The sequence below is a fragment of the Corticium candelabrum genome, chromosome 9 (genome assembly GCF_963422355.1).
Source record: "Corticium candelabrum chromosome 9, ooCorCand1.1, whole genome shotgun sequence".
NCBI classification, from domain to species: Eukaryota; Metazoa; Porifera; class Homoscleromorpha; order Homosclerophorida; family Plakinidae; genus Corticium; species Corticium candelabrum.
The window spans coordinates 6,548,987-6,574,813 of NC_085093.1; the positions used below are offsets into that span (position 1 = coordinate 6,548,987).

The 25,827-nt window shown below is 41.9% G+C and overlaps 5 protein-coding genes across 7 annotated transcripts in view; 4 read left to right on the forward strand and 1 right to left on the reverse strand.

The window, feature by feature from the left end:
• Positions 1-5,639, forward strand: part of LOC134184745 (uncharacterized) — a 6,222-nt gene extending 583 nt beyond the window's left edge. Inside the window, exons 2-18 of the mRNA XM_062652489.1 lie at positions 1,470-1,768; positions 1,889-2,264; positions 2,326-2,633; positions 2,692-2,847; positions 3,030-3,070; positions 3,127-3,224; positions 3,280-3,556; positions 3,615-4,195; positions 4,258-4,314; positions 4,369-4,478; positions 4,541-4,642; positions 4,714-4,823; positions 4,889-4,967; positions 5,026-5,125; positions 5,182-5,273; positions 5,333-5,413; positions 5,468-5,639. Coding sequence (XP_062508473.1) covers positions 1,470-1,768; positions 1,889-2,264; positions 2,326-2,633; positions 2,692-2,847; positions 3,030-3,070; positions 3,127-3,224; positions 3,280-3,556; positions 3,615-4,195; positions 4,258-4,314; positions 4,369-4,478; positions 4,541-4,642; positions 4,714-4,823; positions 4,889-4,967; positions 5,026-5,125; positions 5,182-5,273; positions 5,333-5,413; positions 5,468-5,639 — 3,039 coding nt within the window. The remainder of the gene's footprint in view (positions 1-1,469; positions 1,769-1,888; positions 2,265-2,325; positions 2,634-2,691; positions 2,848-3,029; positions 3,071-3,126; positions 3,225-3,279; positions 3,557-3,614; positions 4,196-4,257; positions 4,315-4,368; positions 4,479-4,540; positions 4,643-4,713; positions 4,824-4,888; positions 4,968-5,025; positions 5,126-5,181; positions 5,274-5,332; positions 5,414-5,467) is intronic.
• Positions 5,640-5,683: 44 nt separating this feature from the next.
• On the forward strand, positions 5,684-8,793 carry LOC134184578 (uncharacterized). Its single transcript, XM_062652311.1, has 10 exons — positions 5,684-5,785; positions 5,841-5,944; positions 6,001-6,058; positions 6,111-6,760; positions 7,464-7,536; positions 7,604-7,660; positions 7,727-7,828; positions 7,897-8,109; positions 8,170-8,446; positions 8,501-8,793. The coding sequence occupies exons 1-10, from the start codon at positions 5,780-5,782 to the stop codon at positions 8,617-8,619; spliced, it is 1,659 nt and encodes a 552-aa protein (XP_062508295.1). The 5' UTR covers positions 5,684-5,779; the 3' UTR covers positions 8,620-8,793.
• Positions 8,794-8,797: 4 nt separating this feature from the next.
• On the reverse strand, positions 8,798-11,745 carry LOC134184579 (large ribosomal subunit protein bL27-like). The gene is made up of 3 exons (XM_062652312.1): positions 11,687-11,745; positions 11,531-11,623; positions 8,798-9,114 (listed from the first exon to the last, which is right to left on the reverse strand). Exons 1-3 carry the CDS (start codon positions 11,718-11,720, stop codon positions 8,798-8,800), a joined length of 444 nt encoding a protein of 147 aa, XP_062508296.1. The 5' UTR covers positions 11,721-11,745.
• Positions 11,746-11,765: 20 nt separating this feature from the next.
• LOC134184580 (N-alpha-acetyltransferase 50-like) lies at positions 11,766-16,487 on the forward strand. Of its 3 annotated transcripts, none has more exons than XM_062652314.1 (7): positions 11,766-11,871; positions 11,930-12,547; positions 12,601-12,694; positions 12,755-12,797; positions 12,859-12,978; positions 16,122-16,188; positions 16,261-16,487. In XM_062652314.1, the coding sequence occupies exons 2-7, from the start codon at positions 12,525-12,527 to the stop codon at positions 16,412-16,414; spliced, it is 501 nt and encodes a 166-aa protein (XP_062508298.1). In that variant the 5' UTR covers positions 11,766-11,871; positions 11,930-12,524; the 3' UTR covers positions 16,415-16,487. The 3 variants fall into 3 exon arrangements, with proteins under 3 accessions (XP_062508298.1, XP_062508299.1, XP_062508297.1); XM_062652315.1 differs by having other exon boundaries at positions 11,804-12,197; positions 12,261-12,547; XM_062652313.1 differs by having other exon boundaries at positions 11,804-12,547.
• Positions 16,488-21,653: 5,166 nt separating this feature from the next.
• Positions 21,654-23,554, forward strand: LOC134184363 (uncharacterized). Its single transcript, XM_062652039.1, has 2 exons — positions 21,654-22,491; positions 22,567-23,554. Exons 1-2 carry the CDS (start codon positions 22,128-22,130, stop codon positions 23,376-23,378), a joined length of 1,176 nt encoding a protein of 391 aa, XP_062508023.1. The 5' UTR covers positions 21,654-22,127; the 3' UTR covers positions 23,379-23,554.
• Positions 23,555-25,827: the final 2,273 nt, after the last annotated feature.

Genomic DNA, 25,827 nt, shown 5'->3' on the forward strand with positions numbered 1-25,827 from the left:
GTGCTGCGTACTCTTGGCCCAACGATAGCCACGAAGAGCAGAAAGACATGAAACCTAACCAGAGTGATTGGCCAGCTCGGGTTTCTCTTTGGTGACTGTACCTGCATATGCGTCGTCAGTAATTGATTATATATACATCAGTATAAATAGACGAGCAGTGAGTGATGAAACCACATTTTCCTCGACTGGCATGCAGGGCACGAACAGTAGTCTAGATGCTAGTGTTTACATGCTGGTTGCCAACAGCAACTGCATTCACGCAATAATGATTTAGCCATGTATATAGATACATGCGTAAGCAATTGTTGAATACATGAATACATGAAATTAGTGCGGTCAAAATTAAAGTTTACCTGCCAATGCTATTCATTACTTTAGTAAATTGTGAAGTCAACAAGTCTAGCAATGTGAAGCTAGAGCGAAGCGTTGGCATTTCTATGACTATTAGCAGATAAACTTGATGTTGTGACCGCACTAATTGTATTCATGCATTCAACGATTTCTTACGCACTGGTAACAACGGCACCAACTGATACGGAGATACGGACATCTATGTGTGAGGTCGTGATCTACACTCCCATTGCAATCAAACCCATACACTCCATTAATTATCGCTAACCTTTTTGCCTTTTTGCAGTTGCTACGAAGATGCGACGTGTTCTAGCAACACTAAGGCATCATAACACTGTCTCATTCTATCAAAAATTGACCCGTTTCCAGGTACTTTGGTAGTACGTAACTATACTAGGTTATCACTACGCCCTCGCTCGTGTCCCCGACAAACCTAGTGTTTGGAGCGCTTCTCGAGTTATTTGTGATGCCGACCACTTGTTGTACATGTATTGGTGGTTGTCGAAGTCGAAAATATTTGGTCCAGTAATAACACATCATACAGTATCTTTGCTTCCAAAAATTTACGTGCCACGAGTTCCGCTGGGTCACTTATGTGTCACATCACCCTAATGAAGCCAGTAGCGATGCTTTGAAGCCTTGCAACTGAATGGACCGGTAGCTAATTGGCACCAGGAACGTCAAAGTCATTATGAATTAATTAAACAATGCATGCATGGGCTAGAGGGAAGCATTAAGAAGCGGGTACAGCTCAACAAAGCGAGAAACAATCTTGTGGAAATCTGAACAATGAATGTCGATGTGCCACGGCTGATAGACGATCAGAACCTACATTGAGAAAGTCTGGTGGTTTTGAGGGGCATCATCACATCATCGCATAGCAAGTGTATAAAACTGCTTTGCGTGGTACTTCATAAAGTTTACGAGTACTACTCTATAACTGAGACCTTTAAAATGCGGCAGATAGCAGTGTTTACACAGATATACATAGGTGACGTTCGGTTAGGACTCGGGTGCTTGAGGATTAATTAAGCTGACCTATCAGATGTCCGTTGTATATAGGTCAGTATGTCCTTAGCGATTAAAACATCCAACAATAATTATTTACTACATTTCAGGTGTTGTTCACATTCAAGTTTGCATCTAAGAGATCAACAGAAGATTTCTGTGACAAAACGACTATCGAAAGTGGTCAACTGATTGGAGAAGACAATGACGACGATGACTTTTGGTTTTGCAACGAATGCCCTCCATCAGTCTCAAAAAACATAACCCATGGCGGCACAGTCCCTGAATTTCTCACTCCGCTTTCTCGGACTCTCTATCAGTGCACTAGCTTTAGCATTGAGGACGATTGGACAGCTGGGGAAAACACATTCATTGCAACATTTCCAGCAGGTGGCAACTATGAAATAGTGTAAGTACAGTTTATGCTATACTTATTGCTATCAAAAATAATTAGTACAACAATTCTGTCCCATCAAGTTCATGCTTAGCACTATTCATTTTTGTAACATGTTCGTATGTAACATTGCAGACATGCCGAGTGCTGTTTTATACGAGGACTTTCAGTTTCTGGCAACTGCACTACGGTACCGCCGGGGTTCGGTGACGATGATTTTTTTTGTGGGTGTGGATTTATAGTCTGCGGCAGTGGACTTTATACCGACGATCTATACTACAGCTTTCTCCTTGGAATGGATTTAGCTATCGTAGACCAATTTGGTGTAATAAACTCGTCACCGATTGCTGCATCAGTACCGTTGCTAAGACTAAGGGCAGGCTGCAGTTATGCAATACCAATACACATCGACGACCCTGATGGCAATCCCACTGCATGCAGAAGAGCAGAAGCAGAAGAATTCGAATGTGATTCAGCCTGTGACACTGGCTTAAACTTGGACATCGACACTGTAACTCTACTGATACAATGTGCTGCCCCAAATTCAATAGTGACTTGTATTTCTGTTGCAGACACCTGGAACACCTTGTGTACTTCGTCTGACACCATTGCGTATGCATCCTGGACTCCATCCAGTTGCCCTTACAATCGGTGATTTTAATGAAACTCAAAGAGAAACGTTCATCAGGACTCAACATGCCATTGCCGACACCATTATACCTTTGAAGTTCATTGTTGATGTTGTGCACGGATTTGGCTTTCGTTGTGGAGCTCATGTTGCTTTCAGAAAAGGAACATTGAAAGGAGGAACATGCAACCCTATTCCATTCAGCTCAACTTTCACAACTACGATATACATTGAAGAGGAGCCATGCAGTCGGTAGTCTACATTTAAGCCTCTCATTGGTCTATGACATCAATTGTTCTATTTTGTCTAGATTGGTGGATGTTGTTATTGTTGGTCCACTTGGCGTTCGAAAGTCAAACATTACAGGATATGGTATCTACAAAAAAGTGACAGTTACATGGACACCAATCATGCCAAAGCAAGAAGGAATGCACATACTCTGCTTTCAAGCTATGGATGACTTTGGGTAAGGTGAACATCTAACCTATTGAAATTACTAAACATGAATCCCCAAATACTGTATAAACCAATGACGTTATAGCACATTCATTGCTAAGAGACATGTGTCCAAATGTGCATGTGTAACATATACAACGTTGTGTTGCAGCAGTGACATAATATTGACCAAATATCGTGTATCACTTGTAGAATGTACACAGAACAACGTTGTGTAACACTACTAGTTGGAGGTATTGGTTGCAACATATATACTAATGCTATTAATGACATATTGATGTGCACTTAGCAAGTGCTCCCAAAGTTGTGCCCCATACAGCATCATTCAATGACTCCGGAGAAATACCATTCAACGAAACTCAATTCACTATTAAATTTGATAAAGAGGTAAGCATGTGTTATAGAAAATGCCAGTTTAGAAAAGTTAATTCATGGTGTTCAGATTCGCCGTCCAAACATACATCGCTATATCAAGATATTAAAAATCAGCAATGACCACAACAACCTCAACAACACATTTGTTTCAATCGACACGTCTACATCCAATCTCATCAATATAACTTTCAACAATCTAACCATCTACCTACCTGACAACGCATCCTTGGAAAGACATGCAACGTATCTAATAATTATGGAAGAAGGGTCAGTTGTTGGTTTTCCCTACTGCATTGGAGGAGGCCCTCCATTTGTCGGATTAGACAACTGGATATTTACAGCAGGTACAAAGCTCCATTAGTCCTGAAGTTGTGTACCTAACTGTGGCTTGTTGTAATCTAGTTCCTTTGAATATATGTGGAGATGCATACGTTGACTTGGTCGATGACTGTGATGATGGCAACAGTGTTAGTGGTGACGGATGTAGTTACAACTGCACAATAGAATTTGCATATCGCTGCAACAAAACTGCAAGTGGAACAAGCATTTGTATCCGCAATGAGTGTGGAGATGGCATAGTGTTTGAACCTGAAGAACAATGTGATGATTCCAATTTGAATGCAGAAGACGGATGCAATAGCAATTGTACCGTTGAACCTGGTTACCGATGTGAAACTCAAGACACAGGTACAAGCACGTGCATCAATCTATGTAGCAACGGAATTCTAGACTCCACGGTTGAAGAATGTGATAATGGAATCAATGCCATTCGTGATGGCTGCAGTGACACAAACTGCCAAATTCTGCCACTCTGGAATTGTACATCAAATTTTGGAAATCGCAGTGAATGTGAACACGTAACCATTGACTTCGACAGCAGCAACCCCTCAACACTCGATCTTACCGTAAATTTCACAAAATCAGGTGAACCAGTATTTATTGCTGATCCCGATATTATTGATACAAGCAACTACAACACCACAGTATGTCACAAACCAAATTAAACTAGCTGATAGTACAATACACTGGTTTAACTCTCCACTAGAACTGGATGGCTGTTGTCTTCAACCTAACTGGCATCATGTCAACCTTAACTGAAAACGTACGCCATGAATTCAACTAACGATGTGTAATCTTCAATGTTTACTGTTAACAGGTGGTATACAGACCTACTATATCTCTAGTTGCAAATCGAATAACAGTTGAGCAGCTGCTGGCTCTGACAGTAAGTGAAACACCAGGAAATGCAATTGGTCAAGTGAGCTTGTAAGGAGGCTAGCAAATACGTTCTTCACAAAACTGACTAAAATTTGTGTTTTCATCCGTAGTGCTACAAACATTCTGACTAGACCACCAGACACACCTGTAAATCTGACCCACGTCCTACTGTCAGTTGTCTACGAAGTCAGAAATCCTGATTTTTCCCCAAGGTATGTGGACACGTATTTTGCACCACAGCCACAACCTGACTGACTTTCTTAAAATCACATCTTTGATATAGACAAATTTCTGTAAAAGTATATGACAATTACAACATTGCTGGACTTGAAGCAATTATAACTTTGCAATACTTTGGAGAAAACTCAAACCCACCATCTCTGCAAGCATTTGGTAAAAGATACATTTAGCCAATTAGATTCAATATAAAGCATTGATATCCAAGAATTCTGCATTAGGAGCTGTTCAATTTGTGGAAAAGTCTATTGATCCTGTTGAGCTTGGACAAGTAAACATCAGTGATCCAGACCATGAAATGTATGACTATAAATTGTCCCAAGCTCTGTTGACTCGTCACTATGCATCATCTTGATAGCTATGAAATGCAATCAGCTACAATCAAAATATCAGCATCAGATGTTTCTCAGAATGAGATGATCAATTTGACTGTGACCAGCACAGTCATCACAGTTCAAGTAAGTTCAGCAATGCTAAGCCAGACTACTTAATATCACCTTATGTTAATCTACAGTACAACGGAACAACCGGTACACTACATTTACAAGGTAGTGCTCCGCCTGCTGAGTACCAGAGCCTAATGAGCAGTGCTACTTACTTCATATGGTAAACACAACAACTTATTGCTAAGGCAACTGTCATAATAGAATGTTTAATGCCTGTAGGGGTGAGGTTGGACGATTGCAACCTCGTTCTATTATCTATACAATTAATGATGGACTACATTCAGCACACTCTTCCCGAGAGTAAACAAAACTGCACCATACATACAAATGAATTCTTTGATTTCTCCTTTTCAGACTTATCCTAATTGTTGTTAACGATCCACCAACACTGACAATCACATCTGACAGTATAACCTACACTGAAGGAGATGAACCTACCCTTCTACCAACAACTGCAGCATTTGAACCAGACAGTGGAATCATTGAAAAGTATTGCTTCATGTTTCAGTTAAGTGTATTAGAATAAAATCATTTAAACATGTGCCGCTTAGAGCCCTGATTACAATGGAAAGAGTAGACCCCAATGATATCCTTCTAATCAACATATCAACATCTCAGCAGGATGCACATGTCACAACTGATACCCAAACACACAATGACACGTTAATGCTGGTATCTGCAATGTAAATTCAGTTGTACTGTAAACACAATACCTTTCTGTTGACAGAATTTGTCAGGCAATGCTACAGAAGATGCATATAGCAATTTGCTGTCAGCAATTATATTTCACAACAGAAATTTCAACCCTGGTAATCCAGCATCCTTTCCAAGGTAATGCAAAGTGTTAGGATATCATAATCAAACTGATGCAGCATGTCTCTTGTTAGGACTGTTAATATATCAATTTTTGATGGCAAATTCTGGAGTAACAGCATTCAGTTTCATGTATGGCCAACAAGTTTGTTTGCTTCTGTTCGTGAGATATTTGTTGATGCAGGTGGACTTTGTCCCAGTCAATGACCCACCATCAATGCAAATAACTGGGACTGTTGATGTGACACAGTATTCTTCTTCACGTAATCGTCAAGCAAATAATACATACGAAGAAGATAATCTACCTGTTGCACTAATTGAAAATCTAACTATTTATGATGTTGACAGCAACAATGGAAGTTGGCTAAAAGTTGTACTCAATCGAGCACTGGATGGACAAGCTGAAAAGCTAGCATTCAATGAGACTTTAGCAAACAAAAGTGGCTTGATCATACAGTCACAGACATGGCCAGATAACACTACACTTGAGTTAGTATTCAGTGGCAATGCCCCATTCTATATGTATAGAGAACTTATACGCACTTTCAACTATGCAAACACAAAGAATGAGAACCCAATCACTGGACAACGATTTGTTACATTCATTCTAGCAGATGACCAAGGTGCTGTCAGTGGTCCGATCATAATTCGAATCACAGTTCTTGAAAGAAACGACGAACCTGATGTAGACTTGGGAGGAGGTGCTGGTGTGATAGATACAGTAACTTTCAATGATGGTGACAACGTTGGAGTTGAGCTTGTCAGTCATCCACATAGACTTCGCATTATGCTACCCGACTCAGCAGCAATATCAAAAATCACAGTGGAACTAAGGTACATTACACGTATTTAATTAAATCACTAAACAGTTTGTTTATAAAATTTTATGCATGTAGTCATTTGCAAGAGCTTGTAATATAACAGTCGAGGCCTACACAATTGAGACAAATGGCTTCTTTACAATTTCAGAACCGAATAATTTAGTATAACCACATCAATTCATAACAAGACTAACACTGCTTCACTATTCATTGATAGAAATGGTTTTCTTACAACCTCCTTAGCCTGAGTTTATAAACCCTACACATTATAGCATTTCAAACCTCCTAAATGTGTCATATGTGTTGACTCATGACCAATCTCGCCACGCTTTCGTCATTCCTGGATGTTCAATCCATGCTGAGGATTAAGCATCCGAGAATGACTACAACACTGCGAGACTGGTCAGGAGTCAATCATATGTATGAATGCTCTCAGTTGAACTGTTGTTTGTTACTATGGCAAGAACACTGTGTCAACACCACATAACATGGCCTAGCACATCAGTACACATACACTGTGTATAAACACATACTCACCCAACTTTTAATCAGTCACATCAATGCAATATTCAATAGCTATAGCAGACTAGATTTGTTGCAAGTTGCATTTCGTTACACTACACCACAATCTTCTACTTTATTTTAAACATTGTTCCTTGAACAACATCCCACTAACTAAATATAGTGCATATCCTTGCATTACGTTGTATCAACAGGGCAACTAATGGCTTCATATTTGACGAGACAGAATACATCTATCCAGTCAGACTCTTTCCAGATACGGTGCAGGTCAGTAATCAGATTGCAAACAATGATAGTACACTACTGCGGTAACGGTAACAACCTACTATTGCAGTTCGAACTTGGACCTGCAGCTAAATCAATAACATTATTAGGCAATGCACCACTAGAGGTACAATGTAACCAAATAAACATAATTTATGTTTCCCTATTTCACATCTATTTTTACATCAAATAGGACTATATCAGAGCAGTACAAGCACTGAGATATACCAACCTAGAAAATGAGCCAACCACCTTTCTTATAATCAATGGTTCCCAGGTTGATATCAACAGAACAGTATGTGGGCAAATATACAAGTACACTTATTATATGCCACTGCAATTATCTGGATATCGTCTGTGCAGATCATCATCACTGTTACTGACTCAGGCTTGCGTGGATTACCACCAGCGTCAACTGTTGCACAAGTCTTGCTTGAAATCAAGATGGTAAATGACAACCCTCCAACATTGTCTCTGAACATCCTTCCTGAGTGTATTGCCAATGCTGAACCCATGCTTCACATTCAAAAGAGATCAGTCGCAGAAACCAGCCACATCAGCAATTGCACTGAAAAAGTATGTAGCCAACAACAATGGAATGAGACTGCTAAATAAACATTGTTTCAAATTGTATAGGCACCAACAGTCTCTAGTGTTGAGCTGCAAGGCTACAATGGAACATACATCCGTGCCACTTCAAGACTGGTCATTCAGTTTTCCAGAAACACTAATGCTCCACCCATTGCAAAGTGTGAACATCTGGACCAAGTCCTAACACTGTCACCATTGAATCTCGCTTTAGCAAGAAAACTTGCAATTTGGGAAAACACTGCAAGACTTGTGATAATCTTCCAGGAAAATGTTGCTATTCCAGAAAAGAAACAAGTGCAACTTGATTTCCATGATTCAAGTGGTAAAACATGTTTTAATCTGTTAAGACTTGTTTCAATGCAAAATGTATTTCCAGGTCAAGTAGGAGTTAATGAGAAATGTAAGCATCATGTTTGTCTACCAGATGGTTTGTCTAAGAGTGTGTCAGGTTCATATATAGCTGAGCCATTTCTACCACGTCCACTACAACTGTGACCATCCCTATACAGGCGAATGACTTGGTACACAATTTCATAGCCAAGAAAAGTACAACGCAACCTCACTTATAGACACTAGAATTCTCTGTAATAAAATGTGGCAGCAAGGCAAACACTTCAACTCCCTTTACTAGTTTTAGAGTATAATCAACCAAACCTCTACCAAAGCTAATGCTCTACTCTATTCTTACAAATCTAACCTGTTTGGGATCAGCAATAACATGTATATATTGCTTCTCTTTCCGTCTTCGAGATACAAATGTGTCTTCTTTTCTTCCGGTCAAACTAATGACCCCTGGTACTGGCTTCCCTTTACTTCTTTCGACTCGATCCAGATACTCTAGATAAGTCTGCCGAGGTTCTCGTGCAAATTTCACAACACCAGAAGTAAGTGCAAAAAGGGTATGATCCCTTCCAACGCCAACATTAGCACCAGGATGGAACTTCAAAGTTCTTTGTCGCATCAGAATATTGCCTGCCTCCACGTGTTGTCCTACAGTATCCAAAAACCGGTTCTGACATATACACAATAAGTATGCTGCAGGTCTATATAATAAGGTGGTTTTGGATTGTAAGTATGGTAGATTGTTACATGTATTTAAATTGTAACTGAAATTAGGAAACATAACCATAATGTTAATTGTCTAATTTAGATATGCTGTTTAATACTAAAATAAATGCATAACATTCATTCTATCTTTAAGTGGTATATTGGTAAACAAATCTGCACATGAGCACACACTACACACAAATTAATGTCTGTATTCCCAAGCACACGCACTCACACACACACACACACACACACACACACACACACACACACACACACACGCTCAAAATAACGGTCGAACATTGGACATTGTCCAACCTTTTTGCCACTTGATTGATCAACTCCAATTGTGATTGGACACTTTGTCCGAACAAGCCGAATAGCAATGGTTCAAATTGGTTGCCCTTTCGTTACACAGGCACCTTGTGTAGGAAGAGGAATGAGTAATTTAGCAGCATGCATTGCTTTTTCCTTTGCCTGCATAGGCTTTGTCTGTTGTCAGTCCACCTTTTGTTTGGTTTGTTGCCAACTAAGTGGTAAGGCCACAAGAAGAAAATTAGTTGTTTGACATGAAATTTGGCTCAGAAATCCGTGCGCGTATTTTTTTATTTCTACAATTATTAATATTAATATGTAAATATTATGTTAGATATGGGCAACCAGTAAACAAAGAGTCAGAGTTTTGCAACTTTTAATTAATTGCTATTACAGAACTCATAACTGATTAGAGAAACATGACAGAACTCAACTCAACACACTATATTAACTGACAGAAGCACTGAACAATGCGTGCCTCCGCAGTAACATGTCGCTGTCCGCGTAGATAGACTTGTTCTGTTAGTACCCGGATAAAGTCAGGATGCCCGGATAATTTATATATAGGCATACACGTCTACAAGAGATTCTTCTAGTTCTGCGAGACCTAATAGAACAATCATGATTTGATAACCCCTTTCACTGCTGTACATAAGTAGATTTGGCAGAAATAATACGACCTTTCACGACCGTAGTTACTACAAGCACATGCTCAGTCAGAATGAAAAATAAAAAAATGGTGTGCAGCTAACAATTGGTGCGCGCACACCTGTCAAACAATTAATTTTCTTCTTGTGGCCTAAGCTTGCTGTGGTCAGCTAAAGGCTACTAAGCAACCTCAACCTCTGTCTAGTGCCACCAGTCATAAAGACAACTGTATGCCATCACTAATGGGAAATCTAAAGTTTGGATGGCAATCAACTACAAGAGTAGATACTTTATAAATAATTTGAATATTGTTTCAGTGATGTTTTGTCTTTTAATCCTGGCATAATTGTATCTTATAAAATATGGTGCAAATCCACTATCACAAGCCTCTGCCACACAGGGCTTTTATTAGACTCTACCCATGAAGTCTCACTTTGACGATGGAAGAGTGTGAGACTAGGTTGAGTCTAGGCTTTCATGTGCAAAACATTTGTTAGTCTAGGATCCGTCTAGAATTGCAAAAGTGCCAGCAAATACTATAAAAATCCTGTGGTTAACGTAAACTTTGTAATAATAATTTTCGGCATTTGCTGTTACAAGCAAAGCAGAAGTCACACAAATATGAGACAGCTGCACACAACAGAGTTTCCTACTAGGGCAGAAACAAAACGTTATAGAATCGGCAACAATTGCCAAATTGGCAAACATATTCTATTATCTATAATATATTATTCTTAGATGTTACATTGAATAATGCTCAAATGATTACATTAGAGCACACTGTAAAGGTGAATTTGTATTTATGCAGAGGTATTTAATTATTAAGATATATACAACAGTAATTCAAAACAAATTTTTAATTTACTTTCAAAAAATTTTGTCCGATTTTGTCTGATCAAATCTATTAGATGTCTAGGCAATTTTTTTGCTTGACCAGACATTCTGAGCGGGTGGAAAAAATTATTTCAAGCACTGCACACACACACACACACACACACACACACACACACACACACACACACACACACACACACACACTAGCCATTTTCAACTACTGTATAACCGGTTATTTCTGCGATCATGATATTTCTGCAAATTCTGCGAAGAAATCACAGAGCGCACAAATAATATTCCAGTTATTTAGGCCTATCCTCGAAGGATGTCCCAGGCAGTCACTGTGCAGACACATACATGTGTATACAAGTAACTGTACTCCTGGTTGAAATGCAAAAAATTTAATTGGCAGTAGTTATAACTTCTGTTTATATTCTCAAATCACAGTAATCTAAGGACCGCAGCAATAACTGGTTAACGGTACACATGCATACCAAAACAGCACATACACAAAAAATTAATTAATTAATTAACACTTAGTTGGATAAACTATCCTACCTACCTTCTCCCTTCTTAGGACCACGTCTCTTGCCAGCAGTCTTTCTGCGTGGTCCCAGGTGTACAGCTGAGCGAGGCTGACAAATCCAACGAGATCCTGACAAACACAACTAAAAACTGGTACCATAATCCTCCCACTGCTATCGAATTTTGCACTTACCAATTGCAGAAAATAATTGGCAGGTTCTTAGCATGCTGACTGCACTGTGCCTCCGTAACCTCCCGTATAACTTAACTCGCGTTAAGACAATGGCAGCATGTTCGCCAAGTTGTGGTTACGTTTGTTTGCTACTTTCTGTTCTATTAACTGGCATTTATGGTTACGGATTGTACTGGAAATTAACCGTAAGTTGCATTACAACGAATTAATCTCTTGCCGTTGCTCTAGTTTTGTGATTTCTAGAGTCCTGCTGACGTTGATAGCTGCTTTAGACTGGGAGCGTGCTATTTTGCACTAATGGCTCCTCTCTTGGTTCCTGTTACCGTCTTGGTTCTATACTTTAATTGGATGGGTCTGATGTTCTTCATTAACAATTGAATATCAGAGTGTTGGTCACAGCAAGAAAATTTCGATCATGTGATCATGATCAGCTGCAGACTGATGAAATGAAATGCAACAAGAAGAGCTGAAAGTTAAAATGCAAATGCCAATGCAACGTAAACATTGCAAGGTTGCATAGAAAGACCAATGATAAGAATGCCTTTTTATGATATCCTTTATTTTGGATTTCTAGAATATGCTGGAGTACGTAATAGTTTCCTTGAGTGGGGTTGAGTCTTGTGTCTAATCAATTAGAAAGTTGAAAATTTTTATAATACGTGTACCAATACTTTGGTAACTGATAGAGATGTGCTGTGTCTTTCTGGTGTGTACAAGAGTCTTTCAGAGCCATATATGGTCTTGCTAGTGGGAGACCGAAAACGGTCTGGCTAAGCGTGTAGCGCGCGTTAGAATATTCTACTAACAACCACGTTAGAATAACAACCACGCCTACTCAATGGCCGCGGCAGTAGCGAAAAGGTAAAGTCAATATTTCTTTTTGTGTGCGATGTACTGGATTCATTCTGTTCTAGAAGAGACACCGAACTCGGAGATGTAACGCCGCATAACATTAGACAACTGAGAACACTAAACACGGTCGTCTTTCCTGTCACTTACAACGACAAGGTAAAACGCTCGATAAAATACGAAAATCTCTTTCAAATGCCCTTGATTTCCTTTGAGCAGTTTTACAAGGACGTTTTGGAGTTAGGAGAACTGGCGAAATTAGGTAAATGTGGACAGATTGTTGTATGTCTAGGCGTTTTAGTTTGTTTTCTTTGCTTCACTAGCGTACTTCAATGATATCGTTGTTGGAGGAGTTTGCTGTCGTGTCGATACGTCGCAAGACAGACGTCGACTCTACATCATGACATTAGGCTGTCTCAGGCCTTACCGGCGACTAGGCATAGGTACAGTAGAAATCAACTTGCAATCACGTGTGAATGTGGAATTTGATAAATATTGTAAATCCAGAATATACAGGTGTGTGTGTGTGTGTGTGTGTGTGTGTGTGTGTGTGTGTGTGTGTGTGTGTGTGTGTGTGTGGTGCGATAGCTCAGTTGGTTAGAGAGTCATCTTATGGAGTGTTTACATCCAGAATCTTAAAGGGTCACAAGTTCAAGTCACAGTGATGGCGAGCTATGGCATATTTTTTAAGCAAGAAACTAACACACATTTTTTGCTTCTCTCGACTCAGGTGTATAAATGAGTACCTGGTCATTGACTGGGGTTCTAAGCGGCCATCGGCTGTGACATGACATCAGCCACTGGGGTCCTGGTGAGACTTCAGGTGTTCACACCACAGTTGGCTTCACAAGTTGGTGCTCCTGTGAGTGCCTGGCCCAGCTCCAGGAGTTTGCTAGCGCAGGCCCAGAGCTCCCTGAGTAGCACACAGGGCCCAGCTTAACAGCTGGGGGCGTGACCTCTGACAGGCAGCTCCTGACATTTAGGATTTTTAGGTGTGTGTGTGTGTGTGTGTGTGTGTGTGTGTGTGTGTGTGTGTGTGTGTGTGTGTGTGTGTGTGTGTGTGTGTGTGACGTCTGAAGCTTAGAAAGCTCGTTTGGAGAATGGAAGTATTCGGGACCTTTTCGTTATGCGTTCAAGTCCAGGATGGGCACAGTCGTAATTCCCTTAGGCAAGGAACTCACACGGAATTGCCTCTCTCAACTCAGGAACATAAATGAGTACCTGGTCATTGACTGGGGGTGGACATGCAAGACCGCTGGCTTAGCAGAACGTCACTTAGCAGACAATATGTGTGGGCTTGAGGTCCAGTTCCAAGGCTGCATCAAAGTCAGTGGCCTTAGATGCTGTGGCCAAGCACTTCAGGGTATGTCAGCGTTGCCTAAAACTTTGAGTAGCGCCAGAGGCTCCACCTAGAAATAGGCTGGGTTCTGTCTTTAGTACTGAAGGGCTTATCCATTTGTCCATTTTTGTGTGTGTGCGTGCGTGTGTGTGTGTGTGATGTGAATTAAGGTGCATGTCTAACGATCTTTATAATTTAACGATTGTGCCCCCAAATTTATAAATTTTGTATGCTAAGGTTTTTACTGTACTCATCCAAGTATTATCTCACATCCAAAGGTGGCTAGTATCAAATGAAAAGTTGGGATGGGACCTTACTTGATAGACTGACACGTAGAGCACTTTCAATTGACCTCTTCCAGCCTCTTCCAGAACTGGATGATGGGGGAAGTGGAAGAGGCATTTGATTGACAGTCTTTCTCTTCCAAAAGACTCTTTCAGCATTTCCAGCTTCTGGCTGGAAGAGAGGAGTGGTTATGCACACTCAAACAGCTCTAAAGTGCAATTCATGCAAGCAACAACTGCTCTGAGATCCATACTTGCTCTAACTGAGCATGTGCAATCAATCTTCCACTCTTCCAGAATGGGAAGAGTGTTTGATTGGGTTCCAGTGTCTTCCAGTCTTTACCAGCCTCTTCCAGAAGAGGTCAATCGAACAAGCCCCTAGAGGTGTTAATTGGCAGAAATGATCAATTAACTTAAATGACACCACAAAGCCATTGTGGTGATGCTATTCGACGACGCTAATCTTCTGTTCAACAGTGAATGAACGAATTCTCTCTAGCATAACTGCTGCATGTTGTCAAAAGCGTAGGCAAGTGAAGAATAATGATATTACCATTTCTCCAGACAGCACAATGCTACCAGATAACTTAATCAAGAGAGCACCAATTAACACTAATTAAGAACAAAAAATTGTGAAAATCTTAGAGCCTTGGCCAAAAGTGGGGATGGGATCTTACTTGAGCCCTGGGACTATACTCAGCCAGTTCGGTATTTTAATTATCAATTTTGACAACAATTGTTCTTTGAATCACATTGTAGTGTTCTTCTAACAGTGATCACAATACTGTAGTCCGTTCTAGTATTGGACGCAGTTCAGGTTTTTCTTGGATAGAGAATGCTAGGAGGCATGTGCGCTTATGCAATTGACACAATAGTTGAAAGGCCATCACATGCCAGTTCTACCTATGGTATTTGCGACGCTATCGGCATCAGCATCTCTACCCGCAATGATATTATTATTAATTTGCTTACATGGTTGCTGTAATGAGCTACTGCGGGCTGTTCTAGGCTGACACCATTGCCAACACGGGAATTTAATATGGGAAAATATGCACTTTTGCAAGCTACCAGCTTTGCAGAACTTGTTAGCTAGCTGTCACTGTCACTGTCTGTAGTCGATTGCTCATTGTCTTCACTTTCAATGAAGTACGAGTGACCTCAGTGTAAATAGTAGTTGATACGTCATGTTGTAAAATGATTATGTACTGTAGTGGTCAGTAACACACCTATGACACACCTATTATTCATCATAACTGTCTCTAATTCTGGAAGGTACTATAGTAGTAGGCAACCAATAATCACTACAGATTAGTGTACTAAGTCAGTTAATGTGTAATTTAATTATCTAAATATTCCAATGTCTTCACATTCCTAGGCCGGCGGACCAGGTTGGCCATGGCCTACCCAACTTTTGAAAATGGGACTTCTGCCAATGGCGGAAATATTGTTTTAAGCAATTAAGTAAATCTGTTTTTCATGTTTACTGTGAGCAGGGCTTGACCTGGCCGACTGGCCCTGGCCTACCCGACTCTTGTTAACATCTTGTCTGGCTTCGAGAGCCATTCCTTACTCTAGGTATGCCAGCCAAAATGAAAGATTTGATCACAGATTTTCTTAAGTCTATTTTGATGTTCTTAACTGCAAGACGACAGTATAGTAGTTCCTTTACTTTCTCGGCATACCATGAGGTGCCTCATCAAAATGGTGTCACTTGCTATACCTTCATATACGTCCCTGTTTTTTCAACTCAGTGTCGTGCAGCAACTTCTGAGCTGTCAATCTACAGGCTTGAACTAGTGAGTAAGCGACATTGATGGTCATATGGACTAAAATGGCACATGCACATGCACAGTAGAATTTTTATTATAATAATGGAGACTTGTTCATTATATTTGTTAACATTAAATGATTGTTATATGTTCTGGATTTACAGTATGTGCCTACACATTATGCCTTTTACTAGGTACTATTCTACTTGATCACGTGTTCAAGATCTGTAAAGAGGATGGCAAATTTGACAGCATCTACTTGTATGGTTTTGCTCATAATCTACAGCATTTTGTATTCATTGTCTTATTTCATCTTTCTGTTTGCTTCTGTAGGCATGTTCAGGTGAGTAATGAAGAGGCCCTTAGTTTTTATAAGAGGTTTGGTTTCAAGATAAAAGAGAAGGAAGAAAAGTACTACAAGAGAATTGAACCTACTGATGCGTACGTGTTAGAAAAGGATGCACAAGACTTACTGCATTCATCGTAGCTAAATTAGGGACATGTTGTCTGGTTACAGTTCAGTATGAGTTGCTAAATACATCTTCGTATTCTTCTGTTGATTATTGTTACCCGAGACGTGAAATGCTAGGGTCCAGTAGTGAAGACAGTCACATAGCATACGACTGACTCAATGACTCACTTCACCTACTGCTTAACACGTGACCAAATAAATAACGAAACTCATTTCTGTAATCGTATTAGGATGTTTAGACATCTTAAACTTTTATAGTGCCCAGTGTTCGGTGATTGTGTCCTTGCTTTATTTCTGATCATTAGTGGCAACGTATCTTGAGGAGATATGCCTCACAGAATTCTTAGTCGTCAAGGATTTATTTTTTAGGACTTTCACATATAGTTCATAAATATCAAATAATTGTACTGATTGTTCAGAGGTGTCACTCTCAGTCTGACCTGAGTAATTTCACTACAAACAAATTGTATTTAGTTGTCAGGATGGCAACCTCGCTGGTAGAATTGGTCATCATATGAGTTCAGTTAGTTGGCAAATGACAACTTGACAACCACTAAGTGACTTTTTTTAACACTGCCGAGTACAGTAGTAACCAGCCGATGCTCAGGCAAAGCTGTCAGAATGAAAGTGCGAAGTAGACAGACAGTATATATAGTAAGTGCATATGCACGAGCTCTATATACCTGTATCCCATCCTTGTAGAATTACGTTGGAACTTACCAGTTCAATCATGCTGTAATAGCAAATGAGACAGAGTGAGGTTACATGTGTCTGCATGCTAAAATTCACAGCATCTGTTTTAACCACCTCTTTACACTGACTACTACACTTACCTTACATCAACTAGTACAATACAGTTGAATGTCATGATTAGTAATGCATAGGCACATGGAAAGTTTCCAACGCTTTGTGGGTCAAACATGAAGTTATATGTGCGCAACAAACTTTTTTTGCATTTGGGAGTAATGCAACGAAGCAGGAAATTATTGGGGCCATGGCTCGTTGGCTCCCACCCCACAGTTTCTACGTCTATGCAAGTAATAGCGTAATACGGTATGCCTCACATTATCTAGACCTTGTTTGCTTTTTTATTACACTGTAATTAATTCACAGTTTTGTGAGAGTGTATATCTACAACTTTACGAAGTTGTCAGATGTGCGTGTGCATGCTGCCAATTTTTATTTTTTTTTAATTAATCAATAATGGCTTAGTGGTTAGTGACAATGGCTACCACTCCGTAGTTTAAGGTTCAAATCCCAGTGACGACAGTAAATTCTCATGTTTCTCTAGCTTTGTCCATGATACTATGACTAGTTTCAGTCGTTGAGGAGTTACTGTGGTCTGGTAAACAGTCCGTTGACGATGACGTTCAGTGCTTTCCTGGTGGTTATTGGTATCCACTAGGCGTGCTGTACCGAGTTTACGATCACCGTAATATCTGCAATCTATATCGAATTGGCTAGTCATTGATTGCCGTGTGGACTACACAGAAACATGTACCCTGCTGGGGTCACCTGCCGGGATGGTGGGCGCCCAATTGGGGTAAAGACCCCACTTGCCCATTATGGAGGGGCATAGCGACACAATAATAATAATGTCGTGAGTACTTCTGCAGAGTGAAGGTGGTTCTCCAGACTGAGTTATATGGTCGGAACAAGATTCTAGCCATCAATGGGTTTGCACTACCGATTCTCACTTACAGTTTTGGCGTCATTCATTGGGGCGCACGGACCTGCAGCAGCTCGATCGACGGACCAGAAAGCTCCTCTCTATGCACGGTGTCCACCATCCTTCTGCAGACGTTGACCGACTGTACGCTCCTTGCAGTGATGGGGGTACGGGGTTACAACAGATTGAGTCGACATATCAATCTTGTATTGTGAGGCTGAACTGTTACCTTGCTGACAGTTCTGATCCTTTTATACAGATGATACGGAAGTGTGACTCCGGGAAATCTTCACGCTCGATCAAGCGCATGGCTTGTCGCTCTAGGTAATTACTGCACAGCTGTGGAGGACTCTTGCTCCGGACGACAAGTCGCAGAGCTTACACAGGAATGCATCCATCTAGGTCGAAGGTGGCTTCGAGCAAGCGTCTGAAACAGATGCAAGACATTACCGTACGTGTTGCAGTTCTCTTCGTGTGCGGTCCCGGAGTTCTCTTCGTATGCGGTCCTGGAGTGGGAAGCCTATGCACGGGCAGTATCGCCGTCTCACTGAGCAACCGCCTGTGGACATGAAAGAGACCTACGGATGACTAAAGGCAGCGAATCTTCCTGCTGCAACTGAGGGACTGGTTGTTGCTGCTCAAGACCAAGCTCTTCGGACTCGGTACTATGAGCGCAAGATTCTACATCGTGATGTCATTCCTACTTGCGGCATATGCAGTGTAGGCCTGGAAACAGTCGACCACATTGTGGCAAGCTGTAGTGCTCTGGCACCGATAGACTACACTGATCGACACAATCAGGTGGCCTCCATCATTCAATGGGATGTTTGTCGCCATTTGGCGTTCCAGTGGAGAGCAGATGGTACCGGCGTCGGCCTGATAGGCTTGTGGAGACAGATGACATTCAGTCTACGGAAACAGCTCGCGCGTTATCTTTCAAAGCAAGACCCGGATTACCTGCTGCATCTCGTTGTGTTACAATGTCCCGTATTCGGCTTCTTGATATATCAACTACTTTACTGATAATCTGTGTAGCCACCAGACCTTTTTCTTCTCCATTGTCGCAACGTGTAGTGAAAAGAAGGTTTGGAGCATAAATTCAACGATAGGCAGGATGCAACAGAGGACGAGTTTTCGTAGGAGAGGGACGGAAGTGGCCGCGCTTTGATGCTGTCACCGCAATGGCGCCTCACTTCGTGAATTTCGTTCAAGGAAACGAGATGACCAGATGCCCTGTTTCGATCAGCATAGGATGCAGTGTATCCTAGTCGATTGCAACAGGAGTTTGCGTTGGTCTCGTGATTTCTTTTGCACAAGAGAGGAAGATGAAACGAGCGGAAATGGCTGATCTTGAAATGCACGGTGTGCGGCAAGTACATTCACTACGAAGTACGGGCGATTTTGTATGAATATTCAGGCCTTCAGGTGTGTGTTGATTATTTGGAGACGATTTATTGTCGTTTAGAGTACAGGCAAGACTTTTTTGTGTAGATGGTTTTGCGCCTTGCTGGTTGGGGGCAACTTTTGAACCTCATGTGCATTTAGCTTCACCGCTAGAAGGCAATTTGTTTCCCTCATGCTACTGCATTGATGTTTTTCTTTTCACTTTGCAAGAACAGAACCAAACCGTTGCTTGTGAGACTGTCTATCGGTTGCATGAAATACGAGTTTCGTCAACTCGGGTCAGCTCTTGTGACACAGCCGGCGGGACTGATGGCGCAGTAGGCGGGACTTAGGCTTTTGACCTGTTGCCATACAGTGTACTCATGGTTGTGTGTATTTCAGTCAGTAAACGTTGTATAAGCACTCCGACAAGTTGTACAACGTTGTACACGCACATTTACTTTTATTGTACCTGTAGCTGAAAGTTCTTACGTCGGGAAGAGAACGTCGAACACCTAAAGGGGTCATTGTCGTGAAATCTTGCCAGGGCAATGGAAGTAGCCCAGCGTGAGCATTCACATTCAATAACAGCTATAAAGTCAAGACAACCGATCGTTTTCGCTGATGTATTGCGCTTTGGCATTATCCGGGTACTTTTGAAAGATAGGCTACGTGGTTGTTCCTTGCACTGGTAGGGAGTTTAATTCTTTCTGCCAAGCTGAGAAACTGCCAACACGTACACCTTCCCTCGATTTTGCTCTCGATCTCCTCGTGCGTGATGCAGTCATCGGTCTTCAGCCGGCCCGTTTCACACGCGTGACTACGTACTAGTGATGCGAAACAATAGAGATAGTTTGACACCCACAACTTTCATGTACAGCGTAATTGGCAATCAGTACCCAGCAGCTAGGCGGTTTCCTTGCAAGTGGTAGACGCTTTCGTATTGCCAGAAGGGCGTGTATACGTCCAGCTGCATGTGTTTGCTACGAATTTACTTTAAAATTAACATTTGGCAGTGAGTGGGACTTCCGAATTCTTTGCTGATTTCAATAACTTTTATCAGCAAGCATTGTACACCGGGTGCTTTTTCACTCTCATGGAACATTAGTGGAGCAATTTCTCTTGTTTCTGTTGACAACATTATCGCGCCTTCTCACCAGGTATCGCTGGCAATCACGACCGTATGGGAGCTAACGTTTCTGAGTAGTAAGTCTGATAAGTCAAATTAGCAAAAGAGGTTTGAGAAGAATTGAGGCGTCATTCTGATAATTAGAATTTCGTGTCTGCTGCCACACTTTCTGAGTGTAGCGTACAGCTACCGAGCACGTTCTGGCTAGTCGAGAACCTTTGAACTCTACACAAGTAGTTGGTTAGATTACTCAAGGCGATCGAGGCACGTACGTTGTAGCATTCGTTGGCGCGAGTATATTTATATCCTGAAGTAGTTAGCTGTCTATTGTTGTAGCATCGGTGAGCAACTTTTGCCAGCAATATTGTTGCGGGTGTAGGGTGTCGTTGATTGGGTAGTGCCACACCCTTTGGCAATGTACACACACACACACACACACACACACACACACACACACACACACACACACACACACACACACACACACACACACACACACACACACACACACACACACACATACACACACACACACACACACACACACACACACACACACACACACACACACACACACACACACACACACACACACACGCTATCTGCACCAGCTGTATACGGTAGATATGGTACTACGTATATCAAGTAGACATGGTCTACACGTTTTTACACGCTGATCTAGCATGCATGTACCGTGTATAGACAGCTTGTTCATGCAGCAGCCAATTTCCAAATAGCGTGAGTCACGCTCCCGAGATGTGTGACATTGCAAACAAGATCAACACCTTACACTGAGAAACATGGTGTTGGCTCCTCTCCAGACAATGTGGTTGCTGCTACACGGTCACCAATGCTACAACAATAAACAGGTAGCCTCGAACTATAGGATAAAAGCTCGCGCCAATTCATGCTCTAATGTGCCTCACCGTAAGTAATTACTAAACTATTTGCCTAGAACCACTTTCTGCTTGGTAGCTGTTTGTTACACTTTGAAAATTCTAATTACTAGAATGATCCCTCAATTCTTTTCGTATCTGTTGCACTAATTTGACTTATCAGACTAACTACTCAGAAAAGTTAGCTCCCAGATAGTTGTGATTGCAGCTGTACGTTTTGGAAAGGTGATGAAATGTTGTCAAGAGAAACGGTACGGCAGGCAAAGAAAATCCTCTAGTTAATTAGTGTTGCAAGAGAGCAGAGGCAGCCAGTGGTACAAATGCTTGCTGATATACGTTAGTCAGCAATAGAAAACATGAATTAAGTTAGACATCCTCTAGCTCAGTTACTAGAAGAAGGGTTAGATGAACAGATTTCGCACGAAAGGTGAGAAGGGCTTACACTATACCATACAGGTAGACATTCATCTATCGCATTTCAAACACCAGTAACTTCCGTAAACGAGAATCGGTGTTTGTGCAGTGTCGTAATTAGTTGATTCCTTGTGCTGTGGCAAGCCATCTGTAGTCAAAAGAATAGCAACTCAACAATCCATTCATAGACATCCCTTCAAGTCCTGGACTACTTCAGTTCTACTGTACGTTGTGAAGATGAGGCCACTGCAAGTACAAATGCTCTTTCTCGCGTCTGTACTCTTCTCTCTGCAAACAACTCCAAGCATTGCAGCAGATTTAGACACAGAGCTCATGAGGGACATCTGTGCAGGTAACCCGCCGCATTCATTGAAACTTTTGTGCAAATTTCTCTTTGGTGCCCCGTGTCCGGATGCGTCACAGTTCGAGTTGGGAGATTGGAGATACACTGGTATCAAGTTCAACAGCTCGTACAATTTAACCGCCGCAAGAGCTTGCCCCGGAAAACAACTTGAAAAGCAAGAAAGAAAAAGGAATGTGGCGAGTGTACCTACTGAATGTCTTTCAGTCGTACACGTCGATGTACAAGTACGATACCAATGTAGGTCACATAATTAATTAATAGCTGGTACTATACGTGTATACACAAGTAACATTCATCTTACAACGTTGGCAGGTCCACTTACTCCAGCAGAAAAGGTTACTGTTGTAGCAAAGGAGGTATTTGGAAGGTTGGGGCTACCTGCATCCAATAGTCCACGTGTACAACCTCTAGCTGGTGCGACAGAGAAGCCGATGACACCATCCCCTAGAAGAGCGAAACGACACACGGAGTGCCAAGATATGGTCGACCTCGCTATTCTCATGGATTCTTCGGGAAGCATTAGTAGAAGCGACTTTTCCCAAGCCGTTAGCGACATGACCACGCTGATACACTACACTTGCAATGACTTCTCATGTAACAATGGTCCACGAATCAGACTGGCTATGGTGACATTTTCATCTCATGCTATTACTGTGTTCAACTTTAACCGTTCAGCACAATTTACGACCCTCAGAGAAATGATAACGGCCATCAACGAAACAGGAACAAGATACATAGGAGGCGGCACTGCAACAGCAGCGGCTATAAAGTACGTCAGAGACAACATTTTTGATACTAGGTATGGTATGAGACCAAGTAGTACTAGAAGGCTTCTTGTGGTAACTGACGGTAAGAGCAACGTTGGGAGAGACCCCGTGGCCAAGGCTGCAAAGTTGCACGCTGCAAAGAATGTGGACATTTACGCTCTTGGTATCGGCAACAAGATATCGCAAGACAACATAATGGAGCTCCTTAACCTTAGCGACAACACTCGTAAAGAATACCTCCTCCCATACCTCGCCTTTAGCTCGACCGTTGATTTTTCTCAGGGAGTTCAACTCGTTATCCAAACAATATATAATCCACTCCATCCCAAGATATGTTCAGTAGATGTGAAGAAATGAGCAGTGCACATGAACACTGAATGGTTGTTGGTAGAGTCGTATATGACGTTGTCGTTGCTGGTTGAAAATCGTAATTGTCGCAGTGCGGGTTTCTTTGTAGCGCGTATATACGTCGATCGGAATAAGACGGAACTCAAACTTCTTGTTTTATAGCTAATCAATTGGTATGTGGACTATCTCGTTGTTCTCTATTGCACTCATGCGTGTATGTCACATATTCCATACTTGTACAGCACTTTAATAAATTAGTTATACGAGCTGGTAACTTATTCTTGTTGACTGGAGCTCGCCTTTCTCTTTCGTGCAGCGCGCCTGAATGTCACATGATCTGGGTGATGGTGAAGCCTCAGTCGTCAACAAAACCGTTGACGTTATTCAGGGGCGAGACAGGCGTATACACACACATGCACACACACACACACACACACACACACACACACAAACAAACACACACACACACACACACACACACACACACACGCACGCACATATACACGCAAACGCACATATACACACGCACGCACGCAAGGACGAACGCACGCACCCGCCCGCATGCCCGCACGTGTGTGCGCGCGCACACACACACACACACACACACACACACACACACACACACACACACACACACACACACACACACACTTTGATGTGGGATACCACCATCCCCACTGCCGGGAGGATCAAGCCAATCGTCCAGATATCTGTCTCAGAAATATGAAGACAAACACTTGTCTTCTTATTGATATCAGCTGCCCTGCTGATGGCAACAATGACAAGAAACATGCTGAGAAGTTGACGAAGTACAGCGACTTGCGATTGGAGATAAGCCGAATGTGGCATTGTCGAACACTGGTGGTTCCGGTGGTCTTGGGAGCTTTGGGCACAGTGCACGCAGGTATTAATAAAGTATACGCTCATTCACACATACGAGTACTAAACACGCCTACACCGGTAACTTCTTTGTTTCTTTCTTCGTTACGGTAAACGTCTGCAGTAAACGGTTGCAAAGAGTTGTGTCACGAAGTGACAGCTTTCATCTGAGAGATTGTTGATTTTGGTGAGAGTTCTCCTCTAACTCAAGACTCCATTATATGATAGTGTTCTCTCGAAGTAGGTGCCGCTTCCCAATTTAAGATTCCGTTCTTCTCGTTCCCGGTTTCCTCCTTAGGTTCGATTTCTCCTAGCGGTATCAAGAGGCGCGATTAGACACCCGATTTGCTCAAAATAGAGGCAGATGACGTATGTATAAAACGATAGAATGACCTGATTTTCGCATCAAGAAACTGTCTGTAAGGGTTTTAGGCTTCGTTACAACAGAAACGAACGTTGTAGGGGTTCTAGAGTGACCCCTGCCTCGTAGTTTCTACGACATACGGGTGCATGTCGGCGTCAAGTGGCGCGAGTCAGACACACAGCGAAGCAAACTGCTACTATTGGGATGGCCTTAGTAACAGATGACATTTTACGCGCATGATCTTTGCCATCAACCGATCGTGCATGTGCTAGAGTTACAGTAATACCACTGTGGACGGCCGGACAGCAATTGGAATGCAGCGTATGCGCTTTCAGTTACCTCTGGTGTTAATTAATTTGCCTGCCAGATACGAGCCCTAGCCTCGTTGCCATGAGTTTCCAGCCATGTGACGAGCGAGCGCTGCACGGAGCAGCGAGGCGAGCGCTGCACGGAGCAGCGAGGCGAACGCCAGGGGACGAGGCTTTTATTCTCACGTTTATCTTGCTAATTAGCAGGTGTGCAGCAGTGTTCATTATGCGTTACAGAAAAGAAGAAGAAGAAGAAGAAGAAAAAGAAGAAGAAGAAAGAGAAAGAAAGAAAACAAAATCCGGCGAAAACTCTGAAATTGATGAGCGTTTTCTAGTTCTGGAGACAAGCTGAGATCAATTCAGAAGTAGTCAAGTGTAGTTGAACTTGTCAGAATTTCTAACTATCGTTTTTAAGATATTAAACCGCGTTGTAAGGTCATTTCTGAAGGTCTAAAATATGATCACGCCCACGCAACCTTATTAGAAAGCAGGCCCTACTACATTCTAGGTGATTTAATCCCACGGCAAGATGACTGACGTTTTGCTTCGGCCCGCAATGGTCTTTCAGCTTTGCTCTTTGCTGCACAGCGTTAACGCAGGTAAGCTGCTTACGTGCGTAAGTACTATGGGTCCAATAGTGCTTAAGTACTAGGGGACCAATAGTGCTCGGGGTCAGCTGGCTCCTCCTACCTGTCGGTTGAGACCTTAGTTAGCTAGTTAGTGGTAGCAAGACTAACGTTCCGACTTCCATTGTATAGGGTTTCTCGCGCATTAGGTAGACGTACTGCTACCAATATACAGTTTTGGTCTTCTCGTTTTGGGTTTTGGTTTCCTCCTTATCTAGGTTTCGATCCCTCGTCTAGCCCTAGCTAGAGATATGACTGCTGGCAGATCAACACCCTCTTTC

Excerpts from the sequence above, each read along its gene's own strand:
- LOC134184578 (XM_062652311.1), top strand. Across the intron at positions 6,761-7,463 it reads AAAATCACAGTGGAACTAAG|GGCAACTAATGGCTTCATAT; the intron begins GTACATTACACG and ends TTGTATCAACAG. Across the intron at positions 7,829-7,896 it reads AGGTTGATATCAACAGAACA|ATCATCATCACTGTTACTGA; the intron begins GTATGTGGGCAA and ends TCGTCTGTGCAG.
- LOC134184579 (XM_062652312.1), bottom strand. The coding sequence starts at position 11,720 with ATGCTAAGAACCTGCCAATTATTTTCTGCAATTG. Across the intron at positions 11,624-11,686 it reads CCAATTATTTTCTGCAATTG|GATCTCGTTGGATTTGTCAG; the intron begins GTAAGTGCAAAA and ends TGTGTTTGTCAG. Across the intron at positions 9,115-11,530 it reads TGGTCCTAAGAAGGGAGAAG|GACAACACGTGGAGGCAGGC; the intron begins GTAGGTAGGATA and ends TGGATACTGTAG.
- LOC134184580 (XM_062652314.1), top strand. The coding sequence starts at position 12,525 with ATGGCCGCGGCAGTAGCGAAAAG. Across the intron at positions 12,798-12,858 it reads AGGAGAACTGGCGAAATTAG|CGTACTTCAATGATATCGTT; the intron begins GTAAATGTGGAC and ends TTGCTTCACTAG. Across the intron at positions 12,979-16,121 it reads TTACCGGCGACTAGGCATAG|GTACTATTCTACTTGATCAC; the intron begins GTACAGTAGAAA and ends GCCTTTTACTAG.
- LOC134184363 (XM_062652039.1), top strand. The coding sequence starts at position 22,128 with ATGAGGCCACTGCAAGTACAAATGCTCTTTCTCGCGTCTGTACTCTTC. Across the intron at positions 22,492-22,566 it reads TGTACAAGTACGATACCAAT|GTCCACTTACTCCAGCAGAA; the intron begins GTAGGTCACATA and ends CAACGTTGGCAG.